The sequence below is a fragment of the Lampetra fluviatilis genome, chromosome 54, assembly GCF_964198595.1.
Source record: "Lampetra fluviatilis chromosome 54, kcLamFluv1.1, whole genome shotgun sequence".
NCBI lineage: Eukaryota > Metazoa > Chordata > Hyperoartia > Petromyzontiformes > Petromyzontidae > Lampetra > Lampetra fluviatilis.
The window spans coordinates 996,659-1,017,947 of NC_136328.1; the positions used below are offsets into that span (position 1 = coordinate 996,659).

General features: G+C 49.6%; 1 protein-coding gene across 2 annotated transcripts; it reads right to left on the bottom strand.

Moving 5' to 3' along the window:
- Positions 1 to 499: 499 nt before the first annotated feature.
- On the bottom strand, positions 500 to 19,967 carry RFWD3 (ring finger and WD repeat domain 3). Of its 2 annotated transcripts, XM_078879525.1 has the most exons (14): positions 19,778 to 19,967; positions 15,980 to 16,596; positions 15,243 to 15,417; positions 14,429 to 14,526; positions 13,866 to 14,159; positions 13,630 to 13,721; positions 12,991 to 13,105; positions 11,884 to 12,100; positions 11,123 to 11,273; positions 10,458 to 10,634; positions 9,128 to 9,354; positions 8,263 to 8,480; positions 1,313 to 1,380; positions 500 to 626 (listed from the first exon to the last, which is right to left on the bottom strand). In XM_078879525.1, exons 2-13 carry the CDS (start codon positions 16,574 to 16,576, stop codon positions 1,351 to 1,353), a joined length of 2,391 nt encoding a protein of 796 aa, XP_078735651.1. In that variant the 5' UTR covers positions 16,577 to 16,596; positions 19,778 to 19,967; the 3' UTR covers positions 500 to 626; positions 1,313 to 1,350. The 2 variants fall into 2 exon arrangements, with proteins under 2 accessions (XP_078735651.1, XP_078735649.1); XM_078879523.1 differs by lacking the exons at positions 500 to 626; positions 1,313 to 1,380 and adding an exon at positions 4,344 to 7,663.
- Between the last annotated feature and the right edge of the window lie 1,322 nt (positions 19,968 to 21,289).

Below are 21,289 nucleotides of genomic sequence, written 5' to 3' on the forward strand. Positions count from 1 at the left end.
CTGTATTTTATTATTTCCCTTCTAAGTGACTTTACCGAAAGAACCAAGAAGTTGAATCCCTGCAGTCACGAAAGCTTTAAATCGAAATGTATATCTGTATTATATCTTTATTCTATTTGTGTTATATCTTTCACCGTGACGTCGAAGCGCCCCCCCACCCCCAAAGCGCGGGGCCCGGGGCGGTCGCCCCTATTCGCCCTGGTCAGCAACCCGGCTAGGAGCGGGCACGGAGCGGCGGCGCGAGCGACTTGCACAGCTGACCGACCCCCGATCGCGTCATGTTTCGCGTGACAATCGATTGATATCGATGCACGTGATTCACTCGTAAACAAAACCGAACGGTGGTGGTGGTGATGTTATTGTTGTTACACCGCATGCTCGTAGAAGCGAACCAATTTGAAACAACCAAACCCCCTCGCCCCCACGAGAATAATTATCGATACGAATGAGATGAGGTGAAGATGAGGTGAAGATGTCGCCTCGAGAAGAGCGCGGCGCTTCCTCTGGGGAAGTCTTGGGGAGGTCTCGGGGAGGTCTCGGGAGGGTCTCGGGAGGGTCTCGGAGCGCCGCTCCCGGCTCGGCCTCAAGTCCCCGTCTCGCGACCCTCGGAGCGGCAGTCGAGGACTCTGCGGTGAGGTGGTGCGGGGAGACGCGGTCGTGGTCACACACGCTCACCGCTCGCCGCTCACCGCTCACCGCACACCGCTCACAGCTCGCCGCTCACCGCACACCGCTCACAGCTCGCCGCTCACCGCTCACCGCACACCGCTCACAGCTCGCCGCTCACCGCACACCGCTCACCGCACACCGCTCACAGCTCGCCGCTCACCGCTCACCGCACACCGCTCACAGCTCGCCGCTCACCGCTCACCGCACACCGCTCACAGCTCGCCGCTCACCGCTCACCGCACACCGCTCACCGCACACCGCTCACCGCTCACCGCACACCGCTCACCGCACACCGCTCACAGCTCGCCGCTCACCGCACACCGCTCACCGCACACCGCTCACAGCTCGCCGCTCACCGCACACCGCTCACCGCACACCGCTCACAGCTCGCCGCTCACCGCTCACCGCACACCGCTCACCGCACACCGCTCACAGCTCGCCGCTCACCGCTCACCGCACACCGCTCACAGCTCGCCGCTCACCGCTCACCGCACACCGCTCACAGCTCGCCGCTCACCGCTCACCGCACACCGCTCACCGCACACCGCTCACCGCTCACCGCACACCGCTCACCGCACACCGCTCACCGCTCACAGCTCACCGCACACCGCTCACAGCTCGCCGCTCACCGCACACAGCTCACCTCTCACTCCTCACCCCTCATCGATCGCTCCTCACCACTCACTGGTTGCCCTCGCTGTGTGCTGCCTGCTGAGTCGCGCACACAGTACACACAGTACACACACAGTAGACAATACAAACAACAGTGCACACACAGTAGACAATACAAACAACAGTGCACACAGTACACACACACATAGTACACACAGTACACACACAGTACACACACAGTGCACAGTACACACAATACACACACACAGTACACAATACACACACAGTACACACACAGTACACAATGTTGTGCCACGTCCGACCGCACAGCCGCATGCACACGAGTAAAATGTAAACATTGACAATGCTCCCGTATCCTGTCTGTCAGCATGGCGCGTGTAGACAAAACACAACGCCGCCGCTCTAGAAGCGTGGCCTCTGTGACTCCACCAACACACGCGCCACGTTTGAGCCTCATTGCAGAAACGAAAATGGATTAAGCTTTTCCTGTTTATTTACTTAATTACCTCCTTTATAATTTAAAGGAGCTTTCTGGCAATTTTTTTTTCAAATCCATGGCTTTTACCCCCAGAGACCTTTCAGGAAGGCACCATCACGCGACATTAAAGCGCGCTGCTTATAAACTGTTCCCGCTGGTATCTCGAGGCAGAGATCCCACCACGACGCTGCACTCGTGCCGGACTGGACCACGGCAATGGTGCAAATCCGTGCATCTCCCTAAATTGTTACGTCCTGGGGTGAAAACGTGTGTGACTTACAACGCAGCAATGTGTGGTCTTAACTTTCATTTTAAAAAATCAATACGTTCTCACACAATTAATTGAGCGTATTTCAATGCCCCCTTCACTTGACCTGAACTAGTTAGCGGATAACCACATCGATATGACCAATACCAGTCTTCTCCATAGCACGAGTGCTGTTAAATTCCCACAACACGACACCAATTTGTGTAATCCCGGAGGGATTAAGGAATGAACCGCCACCCCCTACCACCACCTGCCCAGCAACGATTTAAACTCGCCACCCTTCTGCCTGTTTGGTTGAGCACTCTGCCGCAGCGCCACCTTATGGAGCAGATGTTGTCAATTTAACACGACCAACTTCGTCTGTCATGCAGGGGTTTTTTGGGGGTTAGATCGCGTAAATATGAATGTGTCGTTAAACCCGCCACCACCCGACACAGCCAATTAGTGAGGTTTGTCACGTAAACAGAACGTGCCAATTCGTTACTAGTACAGCACTAACCGGTGTGTTGGAGAGTAAATCCACAACATTTACAATCCGAGTACGACGTTTCGCCATTAATTACAACTAGCATCATCAGGCGACAGATTTGTGGAACAATCCTCGTGTTTCGATCCGTAAATAGAGACGACACATTTACGCAATCTAACCCAAAATAACATGTATTATGGAGCTGATGTAGATTGCAGGCCATTGTCACGAATGATCCTGCGGCGGCAGCACGGATGCGCGTTGAACTTCGTTCGCACCGTACGCAGCCAACCACGCCAATCGGAGGTGCGGGGGAAGGACAACAATCTAAACACAAAAAGCAGTTCTAAAGAAATTAGTTTTCAATCTAAATTATTTACAAGTGCAAAGCTCCAGTGGATTCCTAATATCGGAAGGAAGAGCTTTCCAGACGGCAGGAGCGCATCTGAAAGCGCGCGATGCAGTGACCGTCTTTGTTCGATTGCCAGCCAAACGCCGCTAGGAGGGCGACGAGCAGGTACAGGACATGTGGGCAAACGCACGGCTCGATCACACGAAGCAAAGTTACATTCGTGCTGCCCAACAGTCGCGCCAGCGGGCGCAGTTAAATATCGGTCACAGGCCGGAGGTGTCTACATCGTCTTAGAACCAGTCGGAAGCTCAATAGCGAACGTACAGACGTGGGGCTACTCTCAACGACCCTGGTACACGTGACTGGTGAAACACAGGCCAAGGGACATCTATTGGTCTGTGCACAACAGAGGGCCTCACCAACGCTGCACGCTGGGCCACACCGCTTCGTGCTTTTTACTGTGAAACTGACAACTGGTGGCAGAACACGAGAAGGCCATTAATGTCTTAGGATGCTTTGCAGAATTGACACGTGCGTGAACAACCCATACACGCCTCGTGGCTGCCTGTTTAAGAAGAGAGCTTGTGTTCTTGCACCTTATTTAACCATATCAGAGCCCTTCCATTTTCGTTGTTTTGGAAAGAGCCCTTGGAAACATAAAATGTTGGGAGTTATTATTTTATGCCTAACTCGACTGTGAGTAATTTCCAAAGTCAGCCTTTCAGCCGAGACGCTGGGCACAATGGCTTGACGCTTTCAAATGCTGATGTCACACGGTCCTGAATGTCCACTCAGCAGCCGCGTCGCTTTGCTAATTCCCTGGAAAATCGATTTGATAGCTGTGGGAAATGAACCGTCGATTCCCCTGCAGTGATTCGAGGATGCCCCACGCCTCTAAGATGAGAACATTGCACGAGCGTTACAACCGATGGCAACAGATTTACGAGTCCATTTCTTTCGTAAGGCAAGGTGAGATTTTCAACATTCTATACATTGAGGTTTTTAAGACATTTAATCGCCTTTGTGGACGCTTTGTGGATGTCGGTGATGCCTCCTCCGAGTTATTGACATTTTAAAGATAACCAGATAGCCCTTTTTTGGCAAAAATATTAAGTAAAAAACATCACAGCTGCCTTATTGCAGTGCACGATGGGTTAATGTATTAAGGCTAAACGCAGCAGCAAGGGTATTTATGAAAGAAACTAAACAGAAGACTGCATTGATTTTGTTTTTGGCAGCTCTTGCAACAAGGAGGCTCTGCAATTTGAACACCGCAATAATTCAGCTTTAGTAAACAATCCGTGTATTTTTCCACAAAGGAGAAATACGCTTCTAAAGTGTACAGTCGATGAGCTCAAGTTGCAGGCGAGTGCACAAAACGCAGCAGGCGAAAGAAAAACCCACCTCGGAATAACGGAACTTCAGTCCAACGAAAATAAATCTTCACAAATTTTAACATTCAGGCTCTCGAACCGTCAACTACAGAGTAGGTTTTTGCAGTTTTATTGCACAGATTGTACTGCGTGCTGTTCGGCACGATGTCCGACGTTTCGCTGCACGTGCCGGGGGCTTCGCGTGCACCGGGAGGGAACCTACACATTGCCAATAATCAGTTCCTGAAGCTCCCAGCACGATGAGTGAAATGAAGCATCTCACGACGCACACGGGCCTCAACCCCCGAACACATCAGAGAAGCAAATCGAAGACGAACCTTGCCGACAAAGACAATGGCAGAGATAGATTGCGCGGTATTGGTGTACAAGTGATGTTACAATTTCACTTTTCTTGAAAAAGCGTACTTTATTTGTAAACAGTTAACGCAAGTGTAAAGATCAAACATGTATATCTATAGCCAGCCCTGAGCCTGTTGCGAAAAGTCGTTCCCAAAACGAGCGACATTCTCTCAATATCCCAAACTTTGGTGACGTCTTAAAATGTCAAGGGCAAATCATGGTGGTGCGCTCGCAAAGGTCCACCGCTCACCCCCCATTGGCGGCTGAGTCGGCAGTGGAAACTCCACAATCCTATGGAGGGGTCCAGTTTCTCTAGAAGACGAGCACCGTCGACTGCTCACAAAGTGGTACTCGCTTTTTCGATTCCGGATGGGCAGACGACGCCGGGCTTCGGTATCAACTCGCGATCTTCCCCCAATCGTCACCCCTTGCGATCTTCATCGACTCGAGTTGAGGTTTGATTTTAGTAGCTAAGCAATCGGAGGGTCGAATTCTTCCGAAGACCGATCCGATCGCTGGAACCCTTTCTTTCAGCCTCTGTGGTCGTCCAGAACCACCGACGTCGAGGCTGTGATCCAGGCAGCTCACGAGGCACCATGCTCGCTCGCGGAGTGAGGCGCTGGGTTTTGTGCCAATCAGCAAAAGCGTCACGACCCGCCACGCCGCAGGGAAAGTCTGGGATCGCCAGTTTTTATCCTGGCCGCAATTTGCGTGTTCGTCTCCCTTAACAATGCTCATTTTACTTCCGTTCGCCCACAATTTTAGTGAAATTTGGTACCCGCCACAATGCGCTGCTGTATAAAGTTCAACGTTGTGATTGAAATTCAAAGTATTATGAAAGTATTTAAATTGAAATGTGGTCTGTTACAGTATTCTGAATATATTTTAACATGTTCTCTTGGGAGTATTTGTACTTTCATTATGCTCTCCTAAAGTATTCCCTGCTATGACAGGAACATTAAGATCGACATTGACAAATAGTGTGGAACAAAAGCCGAAAAGTGCGCAAAAAACGCGTGAAAAAGTACATGCTGGGAACTGCACAGAAAGAGGAACACGTGGATCAGAGAAGACACAGACACAAGCTCTAGACATCACATTGAGCGTTAAGAAACGTGAGCTTGGGCAGGACACGTTGCGAGAAGGGAATGCATGGCCATTGGTTGAGACTGCTGATGGGAGTGGCAGCCAAAATGAGGAGGGCCACGCTTTAAAGGACATCCACTGTGTAGATGCAGCGATGAGTCCGGCTCGTATGAAGATGCGAGGTGGATTATTTATTGCATTTACAGACTATTAGGGATTGATTTGAATGTTTTACCTACGTGACTTTACCGAAAAAACCTAAGAATATTGATTAAGCTTTCATTGAGCAGTGGATGGATCTGGGCAGACGATGAATGTGCTCCCTATAATATAATTTTATTTAAAATGTGGTTCCATTTTCGACTGAAATATAGGATTGTATACATACTAAACTGACTGACATTGGTTCATATTCAACCACAGTGATACATTTTTCAATATAAAAGGTCAAATAAGTTAAGTCACTAACTAAAATTATTTATTATACTTCTTTATACAGCAAAACATCACTCGTTTTCTCATAACTCGTTTTCAGGAGGGTCCTGCCAGGGTTTTGAATATGGGGCAACAATCGATATGTACATTCCAATTGAGTGATTTGCGGGTAACATTTAAATACAAAAAAAATTGGACCAGGCAAACACAATGGGCCGACACTCTTTCTTGTGAACATGGCAGGATCTTCAACGTCCCCTACAGGCACAGACTTTTAGTTGTGAATACGCCCGCAACTAATAACCATTGCGGCCGCTGGATTCGACGAGCAAACCTCTGCGAACAGCGGCGATCTCACAGTCAGCCTAAATAGAATACAATCGACCTAATAGCTGTCCCCCCCCACCACTAATAATGTCTACTAATTCCCACGCAAGCCTGCATGAAAATTTTAACAAGTGTAAAAAAATATATGTATACTTTTTGATACATTTCACGTTTACACGCGTAACTTTATTTGGCCCGCATGGCCCAAGTAAGCTGGTCTTCCAGCTGCAGGGACAGTCAGACGTGCGTGATCTCAAAACCGCCGTCCGCAGCCTGCGGCGTGTCCCAGAGAACAGTCATTCGCTTTAACAGTGCTAATTTGGTCTCCTTGTTTTCATCCTCCCAAGATTAAGATAATGCATCAGCAGGCCAAGATGCATAAGCACTGGAGTGGGACGTTTACAGCATTCAACTCCGAAACGACATCGGCGGTGGTTTTTAATTCGAAAGTCCAAACTTTCAAACCGTCTTCCTGATATCCGCGAACAATGGTGGCGGCACTTATCTTGTTGGTGGACCTCGAGCCAGAGTGGGAAAACCCACATTCCCAGGCCAGGGGCAGTCCTCTCCACAAGACGTTGGACTCAATGTATTACTTCCGGAGGGATGAAGAGCTGAGTCGAACCCACGACCTTGGTCACCCTGCATCTGTTTTAACGTTTGTGTAACTTAATTTTGTAATTATGCTATGCTCAGTCTGATAAAACATCTGCCCAAGCCGACTCACACTAAACAGATTTAAAAATGAAAAATTTATTAATGATAGTACAATATTTCTAGTTCTCATCAAACGCAGGTTTTTCCCCTTCGGATTTCTATTTTGCTTCACCGATGTACTTATTTGTTTTGCTTGTCACTTTGGTGATCTAGGGCAATCTTGCAAATGCGACTGACCCGAGGGTATCTCGAGTTCTCACCCCGGTTGAACAAAGTTAATGTGAACACTTTTCAGTGGGGATCATTTTAATGAAAGCGTCACCCGGGTGGGTGCTTTTCGTTAAGGATGCGTTTTTCCAATCTCTGTCGTTGTTGTGCAACGTCCGAGTTCCCCTCGAAGCCTTCCCCAATCCTAACCCCACTGGTATAGCTTCACCATCTTCTCAGTTAGCGTGGCCAGGTAGTTGTGTTGATTCATCTGGAAGGGACAGATGTCAAGCACCGGCTGTTGAGCTGGCAGCTTTTGCAGAAGAGAGCCTGTGGTGGATTTCCAGACCTGCAAAGCGATAAAATGCGTGACCACACACAGCCTTGCGCACCAGCATAGATCCATTCTGTCGCTCGAAATAAACGGCCCTGTGATAAGACAGCCCCAATACTGTATGCACGGCATAGTAATACATCTGCGGAGGGTTACGTAAAAAGAGGATTTGTAATTACGTCGGGGTTGTTTTTTTTCTGAACGTGCTGAAATAGTCAATGAGAATAAATTCAAGGTACAAATCACACGCACGCATAAATTATGTAACGCTTTCCAAACGTAAATTATGTCCTTGAAAGCACTGAATTAGCAGCAGGGAAACTGAAGGGTAGCACGCTGGGGAAAAAACATTTGCAAATTTGTTTTGATAAATGTGACCAGTTTTCAAAAGGCTAAGTCCCTAATAGCAACACAACGTTATAAAAGAGGCAGATTCATTTTTAACCATCTTTACGAGTTATTCTGCCTGCCGCTCTCTGTTACGGACGGGGTAGATGGATTAGAAATAATGCATAAACATTTTTCAGCTTAATGCGGAAAATTACTGAATTGGGCCTAGATATGACTGGAGGCTGGGGGTGGGGGCGCAGGCAAGGGGTGGGAGCGGCTCCCACCATGGCGCAGTTGGAGGCCTCGTCTCCGGTGCACACCAGCAGGCTGCCGTCGTGCGCGGGGCTCGGGAAGATGGCGTTCTTGTTGAGCAGCTTGCACGTGGAGCCGGTGTGGAACGTCTGCACGGGGTTGCAGGCAACGCGGACGCGCGCCGGGTCTCCGGGCTCCGGGACTGAATCCAGCTCCAGCAACACGCAGCGCACCGACGTCTGGGTCCGGCCTGCTCGCGAGTGCATGGATCGCAGGCACGCACGCACACGCATGTGTGCGTGTGTTCAACACGTTTATTTGCGTGTACAGCCCGTTTCACAGGCTACTGCTGGATGAGGGACTTCCCACACTATGCAGGTCGTGGGGCAGCTCTGGTTCCAATGCAGTTATTTGGAAGGGGGTGGCGAGTCATTACACCCTCTCCCATCCCCTACTGAATCATAACCATTAATTTAATCATGAAGGGATTGGGGAGGGGATGATGAACATTGACAAAACGACAGCGCACGACAAACATACCCCGTGTAGACCGAAGAGACTGTTGGAGGCAAGTGCTGCTATAGCGAGTACTTATTAAGGCTGGCATGGCACAGAGGGGGTGAGTGGCCAGCGCCACGCCTGGCCGCATTTGTATCTCCAATTCTGATGTTTACACAGCTCACCAAGACATTCATTTCATGCTGGGTCAACCTAGGGACTGGTTGACCCAGGCTGAACTGGTCAGTTATTCGTCACTGTGAGCGGGAATCGAACCAGGGTCGCCGGGTTCGAGCGGGGCGCACCAACCACTTTTGCCGCCGCTCTCCCAACCGCACATGACATACCCACGTATAAACGCACGTACGCACACGCGCACACAAGGGCAGGGCGTCTCACCGGGCCGGTAGGTGACGAGGCAGTGGCGGCTGTGGGGCTCACACTGCACGTCGATGCATCCGCCGCCAGGCTCCGCCGAGAGCGCGTGTGGCACGAAGCTGCCGCCCGGTCGGCGCTCCCAGAAGCAGCCGCCCTCCAGCGTCCCGGCGAGGAGCCCGCCCATCGGCAGGGCCGCCAATGGGGACGCGCCCCCATGCGGGATGTAGCTCAGCGATGCCACAGGGCACCTGGCAAATGTGCGTGCGCACACGCATGTTAGGACGACGGTACGTTTTAGCTACGAGGAGGCACAGCACAGAATGTGTTCTTGGTGTGGAATAACGCGGCCTCTAGAACACCGCAGAAGCAAAAACCGGTGAAACCGTTGGGTGCTCTGTTATTATATTGCAAATTATCAATTGTTGCCAATATACTGCTGGATGAAGGTCTTCCCATGCCACCGAGAGAGGATGTATACATAGGGTTAGAGTACGCAGGGAGTTGTTTGTCGTGTAAAGCACACAAGGCTGGGCCGTCTGAGGTTCCATCACTCACAAATACAAATTGTTAAAATTGTCTCAAATCAAACCAACCAGATGTCCACGACCAGGTCACTCTGAATGCACCCAATCTGAGAAGCGAAGCAATGCCGAACCTGCACTGTGCTTTGATGTTTGCCCACTCGCCTATACCAGGTGTTGTACGCGTGGGGCTGTGGACTGGTAGGTGGCCAGGTGATGTGTAGCAGCACAACAATGGGGTTTTGGTAAACATAAAATATTGTATTTATTGAGGCCGACTGGTTTTAACCTAGTTGCTCGGAGGTTGCAGCCCTATCCGCTAGTACGTGCGGTGGGTTTTCTCCGGGTATTCCAGTTTCATCTCCCTTGCCAAATAGTAATTCATGGCAATGTAGGACCTTACTGAAAAAAAGTGTATTGAGACTCAGTGAGGCCTTCCAAGGTTAATTATAATTTGAATTATATAACAAACATTGAGGCGCCAGCACAGATGATTGTGCGGGTGTGTCTAAGGCCCCACTTGCAGAGTTAGGTGGTGGCCTGCAGACAGCGGCCGGGAAAGTGGTTGCCGAGTATTGTTCCCTCATATGTCCAGAGATTTCTCCTGCTACTCTCTTTCATCGCACAGCTATTAAGTCGTTAGTCAAACTCTGCAAGCATGATTCTCCGACAGTCTTAAGGCAGAATGAGGCTTCCCTAGAAAAAACAATTGTTCTCTGTACGCCAACCATCCGATCGATAGAAATACGAATTACTTATGCAAAAGCCAAGTGAGCCAAGTCAAATTCCCGTTGAGGATTGCACGCGGCGGTGTGGGCGAGCGTGCCGACCTGGCGCCATGTGGGGGCAGCTCCTGCACGTGCGTGCGTGTGTCCCGCATGTCGTACACCAGGATGGTGCCGTTGAGGAGCCCCGCAAAGAGGTACATTTGTTCGTCGCCGCACCAGCAGCAGCTCCACACGGGCTTGCCCGCCTGGTACGTCTGCACCACCGTGTTGCTCGTCAGGCTTGCGGAGAGGGCGATGTCAAATAAAAAAACAAATTAGGACGAATCGTGCGCACCCACGGATTACATTACGCTGTCCAACATAAGCGTTTGTCTTCGACTGGAGTGGAAGGAGTTCGTCCAGTCTCGAAATTAGCCAAATGATGGCACATCCGAGTCCAGCTAATGCAGGGACTTCAGGGTATGGATGATTATTTTCCACGCCGAGCCAGGACCAAAGCAGGGCCAGGGCTAATGACATGTTCATTGCAGTACACAACTGAAACAAAGCATCACCGCATCGTCTACACGCATCTCGAATTGCTCATTGCGTGCGATGCGAGCAACGCGGCTTGGCTCCTGCGTCGGAAAAAAACAATCCGGCATCCTCCCGAACCACACCAGACTGGATCGGCACGGCTCGGCCACGCTGCGAAAAGAGGCATCGGGCGCGCGCCGAGCCCCGGTGGAGCACGCCGGGCCCCACACGCGGCGTGCGTAGCGTGGCACCTGGTGATGCGGACGGTGTTGTCAAGCGAGGCGGACAGCAGCAGGCTGTCGCCGTGGCTGCTGAAGGAGAGGCCACGTATCTGGTTGCTGTGGATGGGCACGTACTGCGTGCTCTTGAGGTCCCCGCCACTGATCTTCTTCACCCCGAAACCTGGCGGCGACGCACAGGGGTCACATGACAAGTGGAGGAAGCGCACAGCACAGGCGTGATGACATTTAGTCCAGTCGATGAAATGAAAGTGGACCATCGTTTTGGAGACGATGCCAATGATTGTGAACAATCGTTCTCATATTAATCTCGATGGAGGTTACCGCATTCTCCAGATTATCAGACACCTCTGGAAAGTAAGGCGCGCCCCAATCTTTGGGCCATTTTTTTAAAGTGCATTTTGTAATCCAGAGAATACGGCAATGCTAATTGCAAGTCAACTTCCTGAATTAGATTACGAACATGCTGCTTTAAAACAGGAAGAGAGACTCTCTCTGGTGTAGGCCAATCAGTTTCAAGGACAATGCATATATTTGTTTGTATCTTGGACCAGAAGTTTGTGTGGTTAATGAAGACTTGATGCCTTGAGATAATAGGTGTCTATTACCCTGCCAGAAAGGGGAAAGCATTTTACTTTTATTTATGACCATCGTCACGGAGTCGATGTGAACGAAAACCATTCCAGTAAATAAATCCTAATGAAACCGAACGCCACCCAAAACCAGCAGCCCTTGCTGAATCTCTCCTCTCCAGATGCCCCCATGAGCCGTGCCTGGCATGAAGGAGGCATGGGGCGAGGGCTGCGAGGCCACGAGGCAACCCTGGGCGGACGAGAAGGCCATGACGCGGCATCCACCGCCAGCCGACACGGTGAGGCCCTTGGTGAAGTTGTATATTCGGGAGGTGCCGACGGCGCCGCTGCCCTCTCCCTGGCTCGACGGCGTGCAGCTTGACCCCGCGCCGTATTGGGACAGTGTGGAGCGGAGCTCCTGTCGTGAGCACGGGATGAACAGAGGCGACAGGGGAGCACACTGAAATGCTGGCACAATTGTTTGCTCAATTCACGGCTGGCGGAAGGAAGGGGCCTCCGCTCGAGGGGAGTTCAAGAGAGTGCCTCTAGACGGTATTTGGGCTACTCTTCCACGTTGGCTACACGCCTTGGAAGAGTACCCACCCTTTACCCCACCACACTTAACCTGGCAATCGGCTCGGTTGTACACACTCATTGTTGCTGGGTAGACTCACGCTGGTAAGCAGTGATTTTAAAAGTTGTTTTCTCATTAACAAATCTTAACACTCGCGTCAGACCACGTGTGACACATAATCTAGGTACACAATACAGTAAGATGTTTGCTTTTTTGGGCTGGGTTTTCCTCTAACATGCATTTGTTCAATAAACAAATCTTCAAACAATTCACATGATCATTCTAATTAAAAATAATACATTTTCATTATTGTACTCAAATAAAGAATATTCATCATCAAACATCACCATAATCTTCATCATCATTTCCGACTTTGCACACTGCTTATATTTTATCTGATGGTGCTGCGGATTTACCAAACAATTTGTTATCGGAGGGCTGCGAGTAAAATCCCTGTCAGGGTACACAACTCACCCCCATCATCCCTCCGGAGTCAATATAATGTGTTCCATTATGCAAGATATCAACAGCAGCCAACCTACGGAGACACGGGCCACTGTCAGAGGATTGTGTAATTGTAAACTAGTGCTGCCCAATTACTCATCGGATCAGACAGATGATTCGACTTTGGCTCCAAAACTTTCAAACGCAGGCCTAGAGACCCGGAACGACACGGCAGTCGTTTGGCAAGACAGACACAACACGAACGTGGGAACCAAGACTCCGTCAGCCACCTGCAGCTGGTGCTTGAGCTTGCGATACTCCTCCGATACCACCTGCATCTGCAGGCGGCACTGAGCCGACTCCAGCTCGGCCTTCCTCCGCTGCACTTGCTGCGTTGCGAGCTCGCTGCCAGGATAAGAGAGAAGTACGTGTCACTGGGGTGGTGTCATGGCCTAGCGGGAGCGCGACTGTCGCTTGCTGCGGATGTTGGCGGCCGGAACCCGGCTGCCACTCTAATTCATACTGCGGGTGCATTTACCATAAGCCAAATGGATTTCAAACGCAGTTAAATTCATATTCAGTCCCTTTTTACTGTTTTATGCCGAATCAATTGTAATCATGAGGAAAAAGCAACGGGTAACGTGTAATGTAAAATAAATGTACAGCCCTTTGTCAGTTAATTGATGACGGCTATGTCGGTTATAGTTTGCTTGACCATGATTCAACATGCTGGTAAGTGCCGTTTAGTGAAGGAGGGGAGGTCCAGGACCGATTGAGATATCACTCACCACTGACGTTTGCTGCGGTCGGAAATACAATTCCAGGAAGCCAAATTTATAGCACGGTGACTAACCATTGCGCCACCGCTCCAACCCCCCTAACACATCAAAACACGAGAGGTAAACATGACACGTGCCGTCAGCCTGCACCTCTTCAAACGCTCCTCCTCGCTCGTGTCCACGGACTTGATCGACTTGGCATAGAGGACAACCACCTCGGAGCGCTTCGCCTTCTTGTTGCACTGTCACACGCGGAGAGAGGGGAAAACACACGCGTTACACACTGCTCGCACTTTCATTTGATTAAGGGTACGTGGGTCCGATCTTGCCACCAAACCCGTGAGAATTCTCGCACCCCCCCCACCCCAACATTGGGCCCCCCGTACCTGTGGGCACCTGCCCCCTTGACCACGGAGCCACTTGTCGATGCAGGAATATCCAAAGAGGTGGCCGCAGCGAAGCGTGCACAGGCGGTGGGATCCTGCATTGGTCCACGCCTCAAAGCACACGGGGCACAGGTCATGTTCCTCTTCGCCCGGTGAAGCGGCGGTGGGCAGCTTGCAGGAGCTCGGCAGCACCGCCCCGGCACCGGCTCCCTCTCCCGCCGACGTCCCTGCACCGAGTCCCTCTCCCGCCGACGTCCCCGCACCGAGTCCCGCCGACCCAGCCACGGGGCCGCCCTGCGCGTAAACGCAGCACAAAGATGAAGCCGCACACACCTGGGCCTCGGCTAGGTTAACTCAATCATGGATAAACACCCGGTGCTGAGTGGATGCGTCAGCACTGGGGAACCGAAGGCGGCTGGGCGTGTCGCCAGCCACACCACCGCCTCGTGCACCTTGGTGGCTTAATAGGCGTTTGTAAACAGCACTTACCCCTTACAGTCTGATAGAGGCTATAGACAGATCGTTTTCTTTATCTGTGGGGGGCGGGCGCTATCTGTACTTACCGCCTGCAGATCGCTAGGTGGAGCTGCTGTGGGCTCATTATTTGCAGATGGAAGCTGCTCTTCATTTTCATGTCCATCTTCTGACAAGACATCCAGATCTACAGTGTTACAACAGAATGAATTATGGAAGTTATATATCAATGCACAATGAACTTCCTTCAATGTTACGTTTATTAAGCCAGGTGGCACAGTTGGAAAAGCGCTAATCTCACAAATGGAAAGCTGTGAGTAAAAATTCTGGTCAGGAGTCATGGGTCTACTTCCTTGGAAGTTATTAAAACGAGCATCACTTTGCGATAAGTCTAGAGTGGTTGCTCTACGGATGGACTGGCCATCAACACATGAATGTGTAATTTCCACCATAAGCACGGGGTTGCCAAGAGAGATAAGCACTGCCCCACTGCCCGTTTGAGCAGTCAGGCACTATGACTTGACTTTGAAACTTTTTGTGCTTCAAAAAGACTAAAAACTTGGGCCGACTGCTGTTGGGACTCATAATGGCCATGTGAGAGCACTCAGCCTGCACCACCGAGATCCTGCAGTGAAATCCAGACCCCAGCCAAAAATGAAGTGACTCCAGAAGCATGTCTGTGGTGTCATTCTTCCAGGGCTGTTCCCCCACCCCCATCTACGAGCCACCCAGACACTGGCACGAGCCCTCCCACCGACCAGAACTCTACCCCTAACCTTAGTGGTGGCGCTTCACCGGGGCACTCTCTTTGTTATTTTCTTTTGGTGCTCGGAGCAGCGGGGCGCAAGGAGCACCTCTCGCAGTGACCCGGCGGAACCGGCGGCGATCGCGAGCGAAGCTCACCGCCGCTGTCGACAATAGAGGCCGTCTCCGCCTCCTCGGTGCTCTCGTCATATGGGTCCACGTCGGAGCCGCTCAGCTCAATCAGCTCCTGGTTCCCGGGATCCGAGGCCGAATCGGAGGAATCATCGTCGCCGCCGTTGGCTCGCGCAGAACCCAGCACGATCTGCACGTCCCTCTAAACTCGCGCACAGCACAGAGGGGAAGCGGATGCTTAGTTCCTAAGCACGAATCATGAGCGCAGTCTGGCCGGTGAACAACACAGAATCAGGGGCCCTTTTCACACGAGACAATATAGACCGGTTTAATGTAACCATTGTGAGCGAACCCTTTCAGAAAAAATAAGATACCACTTTCAGTAGGTTTTGGCAGTTCTGCTGCAAGCCCTCTCATGTGTTTTCAGGCTGATGTCCAATGTTTCAATCCACAACCTGGGAGCTTCTTCAGGAAGTGAATCGAGCTCATTTCAGTTCAACGTTCAATTCACCTCCTGAAAAAGCTCCCAGCAGATGGAGTGAAATGGCAAACAACACGCGGTAAAAGCTCAAACATGTCCTAGAGCTAGAGTACTTTGGCAGGAAATGAAATCCTGCCAGGTGAATCGCTGTCATAGGAGTGTATAACTTCCACCGCTATTTCAGGGTCAGTAACGGAGAAGCGAACACCTCCCAGCCTTCGTACGAGCCTCGAGACTTTCACTCAGGAGGCTGAGACTGTCACGGCCATTTCACAAAACTCACCTGCATAAGCGTGGCTCCCTGCGCACGGAAGAAGCTGGCGAGAAGATTTGAAGACACCTCATGATGGGTCCTGGCGGCACCACTCCCGACACCTCCACCAGTCCTAGTGGATCTCCGTGTTGCCGCCGCAGCCGTTGCCGCCGGAGCGGTTTCCAGCAAAACGCCCGCCCTCGTGGACCGTGCGCTCCGAGTGTCGTGCGGCCGCGGCCGCGATTGGCCCGAAGCCTCTCCGAGCGCCGCATACGTCCGGAAACGCCACGGCCTCCTTCTGGACAGACCAGCCGTTCCCTCGACTCCACTGACATGCCGCTGCTGTATCGCTGCTTGTGCAGCAGCAGTGTTAGCTTCAAGCGTTTCAACGTCTTCATACATAAGCAAATTTGCGACCTCGCCTGGGTCGCGATCGGCACCGTAGGGGAAAGCTGTGTGATGTTGATTTGTGGAGCTTGTAGGTTCCTGGTTGTCATTGATGGTAAGGGGAACAGAGTCTTCGAGTTGGAGATTTATGTCCATGATGCGGCGGTTTGGCTCGGGGTCTACAGCGAAGGGGTCAACTGCGTGCTCTACCTCCATGTGTGTGTCTCCTCCCTGCTCCATGATGTTGCTGAACACAAACCCTGTTACGCACGTGCAAAAGATAAAGAGGTAAAGGTGCAGCCCTGCAATTACTTGCTCACACCATTGCTGGCAAAAAATCCACCACCAGAGAAGAGATCTAAAGAGCACCTGTCGAGATAATTTTCTATGATTCTTCCTTACTGGCCAGACATTTTGAAGAGTACCCGCATTTTAACTCACCACATGAGATGTGCTGGCCGGATGTGGTATCACAATTTACACTACTGGGTGGACAGAGGTAGAGGGATTTAAAAAATGTGCCCATTGCTTTTACAGGCAAGTAAGTTAAGTGATATACTAGGAAGACGCATGTCATTTGGACATGACCATCCAACAGTCCCTACCAGTCAGCCAACCTTGTATTCTAATAGAGCCCTGTCTCTCTCCACCTTTCTCATGCCTTCTCTGTGCTGTATATCCCAATGTATCCTGATTGTTTGCTTTGTGTTTGCGTCTGTTTCTTATTTCCTATTTCCCCTCTCATTCCTTCACTGTATCTTACCCAGTTCCCTCCCTCATCTCTCTCCCTGTTTCTCTCACCTCTCAGGTTTGCTCTCCTTATTCCGTCTCCCATTCCCATCTCAATTACCAATCTCTAATCCTCTCTTCCATTGCTTGTTGCGTTCATTCACTGTTCTATTTCCCTTTCTCGCTTTCTTTCCTCTCCGTTTCATGCTTTTCTACACTTTCAGGCTCATGCCTGTGACCAGGAGAATTTATAAGTTGGTAGATCACGCCGAGACTGTGGCACAAACATCTAAAACTGCAGAGACACCGGCCGGGCATCAGGTAATCGGGAGAACACCGAGTAGGTCGCCCAGCTACCTATGCAGGTTTTTGGAGTGACATTTGCTACTCTCTCTCAAAATTTTAGCAATCTTTGGAAGAACGTAATCAACCAAGTAGGGTGTTGGTTGTTATGTTAGCCGACTCTCTGTGTTGGATTGCATTACATTTCTAAGTTTACTAGGTTTGTTTTCTCATTCATTCGTACCTGATGATGATTGCTTGTGTTGCAATCGAACCGTCGTATTCTATTATTTAATTGATTTTCTTTCAACGTGACTTTACCGAAAGAACCACAAAGTAATTTGCTACTATGTATGGGTTTTCTGCAAGGCGCTCTGGTTTTCGTCCCACGTGTTAAACACAGCACAGTACACACTTAGCAATGGACCAAACATCACTTCCTGAAGAAATAAAACCGTCTTTTTACTAATTTGAGCATTTTTTGTTTTTTAAAAAGGGCATTAAATTAGTATTACTATGAATCTGAATGGGATGTCGCATGGCAAAATAAAGGATCTAAAAGACTAAGTGAAAGTAACAGTGTACAATGTAACGGTTCATTTTACACTGGCACGCGTCTATAAAAATGTGTTTGAATAGTGTTAATGAAGAGCATTAACATGTGTTGTATTAACGGTTCATTGCAGAAAGGCTGGTCCAAAGCTTTAGTTAGAAATGTAAGAAATAAGCACTGCCCAGCTGTTGCTGGCAAAAAATAAGGGTGTTGTAATTACATTGGCGAGTTTCCATTGTTTATCTGATTTTTTGAAACTGCACATCCGATTAGCACTGTTGGCTATGCACGATACAAAAGAAGTTCAACATATGTACATGCATGGAGTGGAAACTTCACAACACTTGAGAAATTGTCCATCCTTTCTCAACATCCCATTCGCATTTTTTTTACAAATAAAAAATACTGTACTTTATCAACAATTACTAAAACCTAATTCACTACTATACAGTATATTGGTCCTATATTTCACAAGGTACTAGTTACATAAAACAGCTTACATAACATATTCCCATTGGTTTTTTTTCTTCATTTAAATCAATATTATATTGTTTTCGAGTGGTGGGAGCAGTGGCACGAGTACTCTGCTCAGAACCTGGTGACCTCAACTCAATTTTCATCCAACACGAACATAAATCAGCAGCGAGTGACATTGGACCGGTCATTGGCACCCACATCACGAGCGAACCTGGGGGTCAATTACAATTTTAATTGTGCAATTTGTAACAAATAGCATGTGATTGTAAACGTGATTACTCTAAATTGTTTTTTTTGTAAATCATAACGTACCGCGGGTCTTGCATAGTGCAGTATACTAAAAATATTTTGACAGGCACAAATAGTTTATTGACAAAGGGCTGTGAATCATTGTTCATTGCTAAATAACTAATCGACAATGTAACCTGTTTATGAAACAGATGAAATATCGTAGAAACTAGCTCGGTCTCAAGGCATGCTAGTCATCATCATCATCAGCCATGATCAATCCACTGCCGAATGAAGGCTTCTGCAAGCCTTTGCCACTTGTCACGATCCTGTTAAGTGATAATAATCCAACAATCACCTGCAGGGTTCCCCCACTTTGCAATTGCTGAGGCACAGGCCGTGAGACCCCAAACGACGAATACTATCCGTGCAGTGAGGTAGGAACTCGGTGCTTCACCTCACGTGTGACAAAGTGTTCCAACTTCGTACGAATTTGCGCTTCGTCAAGTCAACGTGGTTTCTCATTCAGACGACCGTGAAGATGGGGTGCTTTTCTTCACTGTACAACCAGTGGAGGAAATTCCATATCCCCATGGCGGGACCGGTCACTCCATGGGGTGACCACCGTTCCCACCTACTACAGTGGGAGGAGGTACACTACTGAATGCGTATATGAATTCAACTTAATTACATGCGCACGTGCATTTAAACATGTTACGTTCATTCATGTAAACCCGACGTGAGGTACCTACAGGCAGCACGCACCGAGTTACGCACGAATCGGAATCTCGCCGATACGAGGACGCAACGTGGGTTAGACAACACGCAGGCCGAGGGCAACTCCGTGAAGAGAAACACGCGGGCTTGGGCAGGAGGCCCTCGTCGCGAGAAAGAGGGGCGACGATTATCGATGGTCAAGGTTCGCGACGGAGGGCGGCAGGGTCAGGAATAGCACGGCTCCGAGAGGACGTCCCACAGCCGAGATGCAAATCAGCTCGCGTGAGGGCGATGGTTGGGGTCGTTGGCATGGCAAGATCGCGAGAGATGCGGACGGCTCGGAGTGTGGGGGGGGAAGGCCTTCATCCAGCAGTGGATTGACCATGGCTGACGATGATGAAACACTGGCGACGGGACTAGGCCTCAGTAGCAGACAGCAGCTAACGGGTACTTACATTCCGCAGATATTTCTCGGCTCGCGCTCGGTTGTTATCGCTCTGCGTGCAATAAAACGACGCTAGTACTCCTCGTTATTTGACGTAAATTTAAAAACAACAACAAGAATAAGAAGTTTATCGCGCCCAGCGTCTTCGCGGTCAACGACTTCGCGCCCGCCTCACGCCGTCGACTTCCGCCGCGGAGCCGCTCCCATTGGTCGCCGGCGGGGCCACGTGACGCGCGCTCGCAAAATACAAAACCGTCGATTTATACCTCGGATTATAAGACGCAGCCTCTTGGTAATTTTTTTCTTTTAATTTAAAAAAATAAAAATTTGAGTTAGGTTGTTGATGTTTAAGGCTTTGTGTGCTTCTCAATAAATGCCGGTGAAAATGTTAATCGAATAGCTTTCATCTGGATTTTGTTTTATTCAAAAATACCGCCGAAACCCATGTATGTGCAGTGCTCTCTCAAACTGCTATTCACTCACACTGACCGATGTGATCCATAATGGAGTTTTTTTTGTGTTAGATCGCGTAAATATATAAATGTGTCTTTAAAACCTGCCGCCACCCGACACAGCCAACTAGTTAGGTAAACAGAACGTGCCAATTCGTCACTAGTACAGCACTAGTGTGTAGTGTATAGTGTATAGTAGTGTAGTGTATAGTGTAGTATAGTAGTAAAGCACTAGTGTGTAGTGTATAGTGTAGTGTATAGTAGTGTATAGTGTAGTATACTAGTACAGCACTAACCGGTGTGTTGGAGAGCCAAGCCACAACATTTAGAATCTGAGTACGACGTTTCGCCAGTAATTACAACTAGCTTCATCAGGCGACAGCCAGATTTGTGGAGAAGTCCACCTGTTTCGTTCCTTATATCGAGGCGTAGATGTGGTGACCACGCTTCTGCGCTCTTGCGCCACGTGGGTGAGGAAGGGTTTCTGAGTCCTTGCTGTCTATTTTGTGTATTGAAAAAGCCCTACCAACGGTAACCCCTATTGAAGTCAGCTGCCCTTCGTATAATCGTAGGCATGCATTTAAATAATGAGCTATTTGATGATTCTCTTCCACGCAGCACTAAGGCGGTAGCTATCCGAACAGTTGAAGTTATTTCTATTTATTTTGATTTCGCTAGATTCTCTAATTAGTCTTGGCCAGTAGTAGCTAGATTTTCACGGAACTTCAACATTATCAAAATTAATTGAGTGTCCTTGTTGTTGGCACGCGTGTTATGCTACTGCTGACAGTTGTATTTGTACGACATCTTCGTTCATCAAAAAACTCTGAACATATCGTAAATATAATCAAAGATATGTGGGGGGATATGGCGGGTGGTGCAAACGTTAAAAGGCACCGCGTTGCGTCAAGCGCACGTGTTCATCCGACACGGGGGTTTGGGTTCCCTCTCGTGCAGCGGTGAACGCTGCGCTACGAACCTGGCGAGCCGGGTTCGATCCCCGCTCACGGCCAACACCGGTGACGATTATCTGTACCGGTCCTGGGCCTCCCCTAGGTCGACTCGGCCTC